The 12,202-nt window shown below is 44.0% G+C and overlaps 1 protein-coding gene across 1 annotated transcript in view; it reads right to left on the bottom strand.

Moving 5' to 3' along the window:
* Positions 1–12,202, bottom strand: part of LOC119448709 (structure-specific endonuclease subunit SLX4) — a 41,812-nt gene that overhangs the window by 23,540 nt on the left and 6,070 nt on the right. The window contains 5 exon segments of the mRNA XM_049665760.1: positions 297–389; positions 457–544; positions 2,607–2,750; positions 8,156–8,233; positions 10,418–10,551. Coding sequence (XP_049521717.1) covers positions 297–389; positions 457–544; positions 2,607–2,750; positions 8,156–8,233; positions 10,418–10,551 — 537 coding nt within the window.

Genomic DNA, 12,202 nt, shown 5'->3' with positions numbered 1-12,202 from the left:
TTTTGTAACATGGCACACTGACAAACCTAGCTACATGCTCAAGGCATTAGCGTTATGTCTTCACACAATTTACCATTTAATAGGAAGAGATACAAAAGTTTTATGAATATAATTTTGTATAGGAACTTATAATTCTGTTTCGGACTGTTTCCCATTCAAATTTAGATATATTTAGAATCTTAACATGAGTCAACACAGCTAAATGTGCACAAAGGTTACAACCTATAAATATACTAGCATCACTGCTACCACATACAGTCTGCCCACAAAATCAAGAAAAAATTTTAATACTGCACCTTTGTCGAAAGCTCCTTAATACGGTTCGAAAGCTTTCCAACAGCTTTCAGCTTTGTGCACCAAGAAAGATCACCAAGTTCCAGACCAATCATCTGTAAGCGGAACAACAACACTGTTCAGTCAAAGAACTGATGCCATAACAATTGGCTCCATTCTCACCCTTTGCGTTAGGAGGTGTTCTATCTTTTCTTCAACTTTCTTGGCACGTTCATCGGCTGATGTCAACAGCAAAACGGGGGTCTCCTTGCTAAATACAGAAAGGGAGAGAACACGTTACTTCTAGAACCAAAATTTATTTAAGGATTTGGAACAATAATCTTTTCCAGCTAAAAGCCAAAACATGTTTACTCAAATAAAAAGTACACAATACAGTGGACTTTGTTTAAACGGAACCTCAAGGAACCAGGGAAATTGGTTCCGTTTATCAGGAGTTCCATTCACTGAGAGACATTGCAGAGGGCAATGCATTAATACAAAACAGACCAACCGTGAGGATGGTGTTCCGTGCTATTTCCATTTATAGAGATTCCACTGTAGTGTATCAAGTGCGTTAGGCATGCATGCTTTTAAAAAAATACCAATGGATTTTGCATCCATATCCAACAGGAACTGCTAAAATCGGAAGAAGCATAAACATCACATGAGGAGAACAAACCAAGCACTACCTTTTTAAAGTCCTTTTTAGGCTAGTCAACCTGGATCCATAGTAAACATATAAAAAACAAATAAAATGCCGGTTATGAAGATGACCTTGCCATGCAGTATGGCCTTGTATCAAAAGCTTTTGCTTGTTACTTCTGCTTATCTTGTGTGCTAACTGTTTACCAGAACTGCCTTGTGCATTTATTTTATTTTTTATTACCCCCCCCCCCCTCTTTTTTTTGTTCGCACTTTAAAGTTAAATTCCATATTAATCTTTGGGACAATTCCATTCAACCTCTAGAAACACTGGTCAAGGGGGCATGGCCTCTGAGATCTACCACATGGCTATGCAGCCAATCTTGGTGGCTTCACAATTACGAGGAAGCTTTAGCTTGAACCCAACTCCGATGCTGCCTATTCAAATACGTGTAAATCGCAGAAACGCTTTCTTGAGATAACCAATGGGCAGATTTTGATGAAATTTGTTGCATTAGAGAGATAAATTTAAATTCTAGTGACTGCTGGAAGCAACATTTTGATTTGAGGCCTGAATTTTTTAAAAGAAATTTTCAAACCTTGGCAAGTTGGAAAAAAATTGAAGCACTAAGTTTACAAATTCGTAGCTGTGCACCAAGATATCACCATTCCGTAAACTGCATCCGTTTGAGCACCCAAAGCACACAAATTTGGTATATCAATTTATATCTTACGTGAATTTATTACACTGTTTACAAGAGTCTTGGAAAAGTCCACTCACATATTAGTGGTTTATTTGAGAACCATGTTTAATATACATATTTTGTCTGCTTTAGATGCAATTTACAGAATTGTGATATCGTTTTTATTGCTGATTTAGAGTTCTAAACTTGACAATTTCATTTTCTGAAAATTTTCGATTTTAGAACATTTTTATTAAATGCTGATGGCCTAAATCGAAACTCAGCTGCTAACAGTCACTACCTTTTTTTTTTTTATAAATGCCACAAACCTCATCAAACTTGGTGCAGTGGTTGCCGAGTATTTCTATAGGAGGCCCCGAGCTAAAGCTCCTTCTTAAGTCAATGCTAAAGAACACTGCAAGAATATTTAATTTTATTTTTCTCGGGCTGGGAGCAGGAAATCACTTACTTCAGGCTTGATTTCTGCTGCTATGTAAAAATATTGCTTGTGTCAAACTGAATTTTCACTACATATTCGTGCACTGTGCACATTTGAACATAGCTGGCAGGGACAACGCTCCCAACCAGGTTGTCTACGGAGCAAAATATGTGGTTAAGATGTTTGTTGCACGAGACAAGGAGAGGTGCAAGTAGGCTGCTCTTTTCGACGAAGATGCAAAGTGATAAGATTAGTGTGCATTAAACAAAACATGTAGAGAGGCCTTTTCATCTAATTTACAGTCAATTACAACTCACACTTCAAACAAAAACATCCTTTTGTCACTTCATTGTGGAATCTCCTGCATGGAGATCACGCTCCACAGCCTCTTGTACAAAATGAACTTTGCTCTGCCTCCTGTCAGTCAAGTTACCCAGAAATTGAAAAATGTTAGCCTCCCTGCCTTTCATCGCTTTCTCTCTTTTCTTAAGAAGTTGTGTGCCAACATGCACACATCACGCCATACTGGCAACATATACAAGTGCCCCGAGATTTGGTAAGCTACGCACACTGCGTGTTTCCTCCTCCTTCCCGAAGAATGGCTGCTTCCGAACATCTCACAAAATCGTCGTTGAGCCTCCTCCTGGTCTTTGCTTGCCGTGGTCAATGATGCAGACAGTGCACGTGCCATTTGAACTTCTTCTTGGTATTTGCTATAAATAAAAATCATAAGTGTGTACTTCGGTAAAACATGCACAAAACATGCCTGCCCTCTCACCCTAGAACACAGTGCTATATGAATGTACTCTTTTGTAATGCTGCTAATTTGATATCACATGATAGGAGGAAGGAGGTGACACATCGTGAGACATTAAACAATTTTGTCTCTCTCTCGCTACAAATAACTTGGATCATCACTAGAGACGCTGCATTTTGATCATGCAAAATACCGTAACCACTACAGCAGTGGTGTGCTTAACGATGTTCACAATGTCACAAAAGGCCACTGCACATTTTTCACGGCTTTCACATCAGTTGCAAGTATTTCAAAGCAGATATTCAAGTTAAGAAAGCAGATTCAACGGTAGCTTGGTGGACCAGGTGATGCACCCAGTCATTGTTTACCCCAGCTAGATCTCCCATATTTAAAGCAAAGATCACAGCACCAATACTGAAGGTCACGGTGATGTCATTAAACTGAATATCTTGGAACCTTCTCTAAATTACACCCTTTTCATACCCTTCTTTCCAAAAATACGCGTTATCAATATATTTTTATTCAAGAAATACCTTCATTACCCCAACCCTTGGACACCATATACTGGACACTAAAAAGAAAGTAAAAGTCGCGTACAATTGTATCTTTTTTGTTGTATTGCGACAGCGTTTATTTTTGCATTTGCATGAAAAAGCAGTCTGCTTTCTGCAGGTCCTAGCCTCTAATCTAAGTGAAGAAAATTGCATACACAATTCACAAATATATATATTTGAAATGCCATCAAGCAAAATGTCATTTATGCAGTCTAATTTCTGGATTAATTTTGACCTATACTGCGTCACGCATTTTCATCTGCAAGTTGTGAATGTTTAACACAAATGCTCTGAATTGAAAAAGAGGAAATAAAAGGATCAAGAGCACATAGATGAAAACAGCTTTTCGATCTTACTTGCTTTTGAATGTATTTCAAGCAACCTCCGAGCAGTCTTGTGAAAATAATCGAGCAGCGTCATTATTGTTTAACTTCACTCCCACTTCACATCATTAAACCAGTCTTTTCCTTAAAGGGAAACTAAAGAGAAACACTCAATCAATTTAGAGCTATCAAATACAAATATTCCTTCAAAACTCTATTTTGATTCATATTGCAGTAGTAGGTTGGTTAACCCTCTATCGAAGAGTGTTGCATGAAGGAAGGACTACAGAAAAGCTTTTTATGGCTGACTTTCGGTATTGAGCACAGAGTTTCTGGTTGAATGTCGTCGGCCAACACTAAATGACAGGCAGCAGGCCTTGTTTGCTGGAACTGATCGATTTCTACAGGGCCAGAATAAAAAATAAAAAAGAGAGAGAGAGAAGAGTTAAAGGGCTAAGAGAAGAGAAAATTGAGGTTCCATTGTTGGAAAAAACGTAATTGAGAATTCTATTTTTGGAATTTCGCGCCAATACCCCAGCATCAGTACATCAGTGTGACGTCATATATTCCAAAGTATTTTCTCATACAGTAGAACCTCGCTGTTACGTTTTTCACGGGACCGTAAAAAAAGAACGTAAGAGCCGGGAAACGCAAGCGCCGGGAAACAGGAAAAATTGAGAAATGGGAGTAGTGTTGAACTACACAGAATATTATTTTAATTCTTACGTGTGAGAAAAAGTAGTTTCGCCCGACAGCCGAAGTATCGATTGCGATGAGCTATACAAAGTAAGAATAGTAGTTTTATCGTCCGTATAAACTTGTAAACATTCGCTTGTTAACTAATTAGCAAACATGGTGTCAGCGCCCACAGGCAAACATGAACACATCTCACTCGATGAGCGCGGACACATGCAGTTAAGCGCCGCTGCAGAAGCGAGCGAAGTGACCTTCGTGCTGTTTATCGCTTCAACGCAAACTGAGCGCCGAGAACACGCAGCACGCACAAAGCTACGAGCCGCGACGCACCTGCACTGCGTAGACTCTGCCCCCACGCAGATCGCTTTTAAGATACGGCCCGCGCGACCGCGCCATAGAATAAAGACCGCGCGCCGCCGCGCAGTACGATGCCAGAGCACAACGCTGCCCGCTATCCCGCCCTAAAGCTCCTCAATAAAAAAAAGTAGCGACATCCTTTGAAGATTGCCGCTTTCCTCCTCTCCTGCCCGTTCTCTTGGCGCTCGGCCCTCCGATTGGCCGAATGCTGTCACGTGCTTTCGCGCGCTTTTTTTCTTGCTTGTTTTTTGCTCCCGCCGCCATCGCGGTGCCAGATCATTGCGAGCCGTGTATGGAGGCACCACGCTTCGCGTCTCCTTTGCGCTTTTAAGGCGTAGTGTTCGCGATGCCGTGTTGCTCGGCATTCGGGTGCAGAACACGCGAAACAGACGGCAAGTGACTCTTCCGGATTCCATCAGCGAAGCGAGACGCGGCGCAGAGGAAGGTCTGGCTTCAAAGAATCAGCCGCGCTGATTTCAACCCAACACAATGGTCCCGGCTGTGTGAGGTAAGCGAGCGATTCTTCAATGATCCCTAATCTCACATGCTGTCACTTGCTGTGTGAGGCTTCGTTAGTTTTTCTCCCTCCTAAGTGCCGCACTGTTCGCGCTGCATGTTCGCGCTGCATTTGCAACTTTCGTGGCCGGATTTCATCTTGTCCTCAAACGCACGTGGTTTTTGTTGACTCGGTTATACAATCCATGGCGTTGTGTTTGTGTGGCCTGAATGTATGCGAACGGCACGTTTTGAGTGTATCGCAGTATGTTACGAAGCGGTGACGGTACGTAGGGAAAAATGGGCGCTTACCTGCGGAAAGACGATTAGGGCTATTTAGTTAGGGCGACTTTGCGCCTTCATCAAAAACTCAACTCGGTGGTCGGCGAAGATCAATGTTCTTGTCGCTATCGTCCTAGATCCTCGAGGACCGATAACTATCTCGAAAATGGTAGAAAGTGCTGCGCGTGAAAAGTGTGCTCAGTATTCTAGTCGTGTATCGCGTAGCAGAACAAGAGATAAGGACCTGTGCTGGTGGCGAGCTGAAAAAGGAACACGGTATACAAGACTGCCCGGCGATAACTTGTGCCGGGAATGTTGTGTTACGCCTTATACTTGAAGGAGCGAGGTTTTACGGTGACCTTGTTTTCTGATTTCACGTTTGCGCAGGATCACTTCACGGATGATCAATTTGAGCCGGTGATTCTGCAGAGCTGTGGCACAAAAAAAAAAAAAATTGAAGCGTCAAGCCATTCCATCGCTCTTCGTTCATCGGATGCAGCTGAAGCCGAGGAAGCCGCCTGCCAAACGTAAGAATACACCGTGCACTTCAAAGACATTACCGTCTGCTGGCAGCAATGCTATCCACATTGCAACGCCCTTGATTATAGAGTTAACTCATTCCTGCGTCGCTTTGTCAGTGGCCAGGACAAACCTGGATGTTAACTCATCGTTTCTGCTCTGCATTTGATAAGATAGTAGATACAATACGCAGGGTAGAATTTCTCGGAGCCGCGCGCAGCACATGCAAGCGGCAATATGATCCAAAAAGCAGCCTCGCATACACCTGTAAGATGACCGCTGCCGCGCTACTCAAGTCCGCAAAAAAAAGAAGAAAAAATGTATGGAGTAGTGTAAGGCTTCCTGCAAGCGAACGAAGCCACTAGCCTCATTATCGACGGACCGCTTCCGCCGAATGATCGGTAGCTCACTAGTCAGTGAAACCTGTAAGACAACTGCATATATACAGCTGGTGGATCATTCACTCCCGAAGCGTAGTCATTGTTAGAGGCCCGCTGTGCACGTTAGCCGCTGGCCAACGAGGGACTGGAGCTACTGAAACGCGGAGATGAACCAACGCCGAGGTCGCGCGTGGCATGGCTCAGTGAAAGCCCGACTTAGAGGCTTTATGCTCACTGTATCACCGCTAATAGTACAGCCATCTAAGCGCAACGGTATTTATGCGTCATCTCGTTGTTTCGGCAGCCAGTCATAACATAACGCGAAAAATTCCGATCAAAATACGAGTTCAAGAGCGCGAGCGACACGTAGCCACAGCGTTTCATTCGGAGAGCGTCTGCTAGTTCGGCACCGTGTAGGGGGAGCCACGGTCGACAGAAGAGAGAGTGAACGCCGGCGCAGGAGGAGGAGAGAGGAGATGGCGCTACTTTTCTTCATTGAGGGGCTTTATCCCGCCCCCCTCGCTCCCTCGCTGCTTTTCTTTCTTTCGTGCGCGAGACGCGGTCGTCGGCTCCCCTCGCACGCTTTCACTCGCACATACAGCATACGGCGCGCGCCGTATGCTGCATGGGCGAGTGAAAGCGTGCGAGGGGAGCTGACGACCGCGTCTAGCGCACGAAAGAAAGCATGCGGCGCGCGTCGGCGGCGTTATCGCCCTTGGACTTTATACGGAACATCTATGAGCCAAAACCAACTTTAGGGCCGCAACGCGTCATAGACACCATCTTTAGATAGCAAATGCGGATCTCAAAGGCCATACTTTTGCTGGCGGAAACCGAAAATACGTAATAACTGTCGCCCCCCACACTTTGGGCGGCCAATGCCATCGTCAAGCAACCAAGCCAAGCAACATGAAAAGTCAAAATGGCCGCTCGGGCCGGCGCGGTGTGGCAGTTCGCAACGTATGATGCGGGAACGGTCCCACAGTTGCGACGTAACAGCGGGGTTACCAGTGCATTGGGTTCTATGGGAGCTGTGCCGGGACCGGCCGAAAACGACGTAACAGCCGGGAAAACGCAGCACCCAGGAACGTAACAGCGGGGTTCTACTGTATTTAGGCCGCTGTGGCTGCAGTAAATCTCCTTAAAACTTGCTAAGCTCAGTCTTTGGCTCTTTCCGAATACCATATGGCCAATCTTTGCCTATAACAAGTTAACTAGGCCCAAGCAGTTGCCATCAAAATTCATGACCTAACAGCAAGCAAGCTCGGGAACTTCAAGGTGGTAAGAGGAGGAGGAGGAATAAACTTTTATTTAAACCAAGGTGGTAAGAGTTTTTTTTTTGGTATTGTAGAAGCTGAATTTACCAATATGGCTGAAATAATTTTTCCTCTTTAGTCCTTTTAAGTGTTATACTATGATGAAAATTAGGCGTTGGATCACAATATGAACCAAACTGAAATTTTAGCCTTCAAGCACTTACTGTTCATTGACCACTTATATTTAGTGTCATCTGGCCCTAATTCCCCATGAACTGAAACTTCTGTTGAAACAACTATTGCTAACCAGTTTTCTTTTTGCCCCTGTTTAGTGTTATCTTGCTGCCTAATCAAACTTTGATTTCAGTCGATAGTTCAAGCAGACTAATCAGTGTTCCTAAAGGAAGAACATGTATATAAAAAGACACAAATTTTGCACTAGAATGGTGTGACGTAACCAGAAAATAAAAAAGCATTTTTGCATTTTCCCCCCATTTACCTTTTGGGTACTGATGCCACCGGTCTTGGCTTTTTTGCTGGTCGCTGTGCAGTTGACACGTCTGTCGGTGCATTTCGCCTTCCAGAAATTTATGTAAGAAAGGAAACAAAGATGCAAGTTTTTGACACTGGTACACGAACTGCTTGCCAAGGCAAACAGGAGAAGGATTAGGATTATAATGTGCGGTGCAAGTCTTCTTGCCAATGAGAGATATAGAGAATAAGCTCTCAAAGTGAGACAAAATACGCAGGAGATGTTAAGCCAGTGGGGGAGTTCAGGCATGTGCAGTGCTATTGCGCAATGCCATTGTGGCCACACTAAACAGTCACTCAGCTGCCACTTTGCCCCAGTGGGTCAGGTCAGTGGGCTGCCCCATTGGCCCACTTTTAATGGGATTCAAGCCTTTGTTGAAAGATGCTGTGTGCATGCTATACAAGATGAAGTCAGAACACCGGAAAGTTGCACACATTAGCCTCCTGGGCCAGCAGTGGCCCTTTGCTGTTGGCCACGGTCATTGCGCACCCTTTTGTTGTTTCAGTGTCTGGGAGGCACCACCTTGCAGTTGTTCAGCGTCTGTTGCCACCTCCTAGCTCTCTGTTCATTTCAACTGCTCTGGGGTGTGCAATGGCAAAAGCACCGATTGAAGCTGCCCCTCCGGACACATCCTCTGTTCTTGGCCACAAGTGACTAATTGGATCTCTCGTATAATCAGATTATATTCCAATTCAGTTGTAAACCACTTTACTACATTCAAACCATGATTAATAAATGTTCTTCTCTTGGAATCAGGGGTGTTGCTCAGGGCTTCTGTCACAAAAGAGCACGTAATCAAAGCACGTGCCATGTGTCACGCAAGCCAGCAAAAGAAGCACGCCGGCCCCGTGGCAGCTTTAACAGAGGGGAAGAGCGCATAGGCCTCAAACAGCCAACGTGACCAACGGAGTCTAGAAATATCCACCAGTTCCGCGAAGGCGACTGTAAAGAGAGAGAGCGCACGCGCCGAGGCACCCTATTACCTGACAAGTCAAGAGAGAGAGAGAGAGAGAATACTACAGCGCGCGCCAACGAATGAATCACCACCCCCCTCGACGACGATCCGGCGGCGGCGGTCGAAGATGTGAGAATTGACTAGAAGATTCCCAGGCTTTGGCCATGCTACGGGATCATGACTCTGATAGGAAGGTTCGAGAACCCCTGGCGGAGACTATAAAACACCGTGCGGGAATCGGAAGGGGTTCAGATGTAACGTGAAGACTGACCCGCTGGGGAAAAGGAGGATTCCCCGGCAAGCTAGTTGACGAGTTCATCGAGCGTCTGCATTTTTGGAAGAAGTTCCTTCTTCAAGATTTGCCTCAAGCTCTGCGCCGAGATCGTCCGGATCAAGACCAGCACGGGTGAATACGATTGGACACTTTGTGTTCCTATTCATTCTGTACTTTACGTGTTGGACTCTTAGTGCTTGTCGTGAATTATTTTCCTGTGTTTTGTGAATACCTATCTGAATTGTATTGCGATGTGTCTAGCCTAAGTGTGCACGTGTGTGTGTAACTGCCTTGTGTGAAGAATATATTTTGTTGTATTTTGACAACTCTGGGCTCTGACTCGGTCTTTGGACAGCAATCGGCGTTCGCTGGCGCACCAGAGGGCCCCTTACTAATTGTCCTTGCTTTTGTGGGATTATTTTCGGAAGCCGATAAGTTGGCTTTGGAATTTGGTCCGGCGTTGGCGCCTCATTCACGGGGTGTGTGACAGCCTCCCTTGGCGGGGCACATTTCTTGCACATTGTACACCTTCCTCCTCTTTACACCCATCGATCAACAAAATCTCTGATGTTCCGCATTTATATTTTGTTCTGAAATGTATAGTGTCCTCAAATGTAGGAAAGCTTGGACTAGATTTTGCAACAACTTTTATCCTTGACCAATTCTCTTTCCTAGACCAATCACTATATCACACACGCCACCGCACGATTTTCATGGAGGTCAACCAGTCGGCACATTTTCACCGAGAAGCGCACTTTGTTTGCACACCAATTTAACTGGGATTGGCAACTTAATGCGATTATCACTGACACATGTACAATGTTCTGATTGCTATCAGCTTACATCACCACTCTCATTGATAACAGCCATTTGGCACAGCAAAGTAAAAGAATCATTACAAATATGCCTCCTGAAAGATTAATGAGAAAAGGTAAGACACGCAATGTAAAACTGGCACAAATCTAGAAAAGCGTAATGCACAGAAGAGAAAAAATATCACCTCCTCCTCACAACAGGCAGGCCAGCAGCCATCCTCTCTTGCACATAGCGCTGTTGCAAGCGGATGGCATCAATTACTTGTTTTGGAGACATGCCTAGCTTGGTGCTACATTGCTTTATGTGGTTCTTGCAAGCCTGCATTAGCAAAAGCAGAAAAGGCGCATATCAAATCAAGTCCAGAATCAAAGACGAACCCATACTAACTTCACTCAGTGGACCAAGGGATAGCAGAAATTAAATGCATTCAGCAGGCTGTCTGCAGTGATCAGGCATATGCTGGAGCCACACTTTCGATCAACCACTTTCAAGGATTTCACTTTCAGTATGCATTCAATTACTTTGACTTTGCTCAACTTACTGGCTAAAGCCAGTGGAAGCTGATGTAACGAAAGGACTGGCACACCTTCCTTCAGTGTTGTTTTTCTGTTGCATATTTGCCAGGGCCATTTATACAATGCCCTTTGCTCCAGTGTGGCGTTATGCTGGATTTACTACCACTGTTGAGTGACACATGTCAACAGTGGACAATTCTTGATCTTGATCGGCACCCATGGGCCAAAGTTACATTGTCTATAGTGCTCTATACCACAGTCAACGGATAAGCCTCTGTGGGTCTCTGCGAGTGATCGGAGTTAGCACAAAGACGCAAATTCAGACATGGATCCATTGCCACAGCAACAGACTCGATGCCAGGGGGACCAAAACTGAATAAAAAATGAGTGCCACCATACCAATGCTCAGTAGAAGTGGGCAAGAATTTAGTGCTTACGTGCAGTTACATCAACAATGCAGAATGTGTACAATGGCATGACATGCCTCTCAATTTCCTCAATGTAGAGCATCAAACCAAGCTATCACAGCAATTGTTCATTACATATGAATTCACTTGTACTGTTAGGCAACAACGAAATGCATCCAATATAGCATGCACTATGCCATTTATTTATTTTCAATACTATTAACCTTTTCAAGCTGTTACTGGGAGGGAAAAACAACATAAAAAAAGAATTTTCAGTCGTTCTTGAAATGTATCAACAGAACTGCAGTTTTCAAACACAACATGGTCAAGACTTACAGTTGTCAAAAATGAAAATTTGCATCTCGTAATGTGATGCCACGGACAATATGCCAGAACACTGCTATGTCAAACATGGTTATTTTTGATCCTTCACTTTTGCTTTGCCATCAATGCCACCATGTTTGTTTCTGCTTTGAAATCTAATGCATTTACTTGATTTTAAGGCACATTTCTTGCTTTCAGAGAAAATTTGCTCAAGTATGGTATGCATGTTAGAATCAAGTATGAACGCAAACTTGCAATGGGTAATGTCAAAATACCGCCCCCTTATCTCGCATCCTAACTTCCAATTATGAAGAGCATGCTTTGCCATGCTGCGCCTGATGGAAGCAACTGCAAGCGCGGGATGTTTGTCATCACTGTACACCAACTACGGTCAAACCCACTTATAACGATACCGGTTTGAACAGTACATATATTGGATATAACAATGAGCAGCTAATGCACCATAAACTTTTGTGTGTGTTCTTTGGTAAAATAACCCACTTAATACAATGCTCCCATACTGCATTATCGGTTATGATTAAAGCTGGCTATGTGTGCATGCCAAAAACAAAACAAAACAAAAAATACTTTTAAAAAATTGCCAGCCCCTTAGTAAGACTTGTCTTTGTGCCATGCACAAAGTTAGCCCAAATAAGCTGTTTTGCTTTAGTGATGTTCGCAACACTCTTTCTCCAGCACAAACTGCTACTGAGAAAGCCAGCT

The sequence above is a fragment of the Dermacentor silvarum genome, chromosome 4 (genome assembly GCF_013339745.2).
Source record: "Dermacentor silvarum isolate Dsil-2018 chromosome 4, BIME_Dsil_1.4, whole genome shotgun sequence".
Taxonomy (NCBI): domain Eukaryota; kingdom Metazoa; phylum Arthropoda; class Arachnida; order Ixodida; family Ixodidae; genus Dermacentor; species Dermacentor silvarum.
This window is presented reverse-complemented; position numbering and strand designations above follow the sequence as displayed.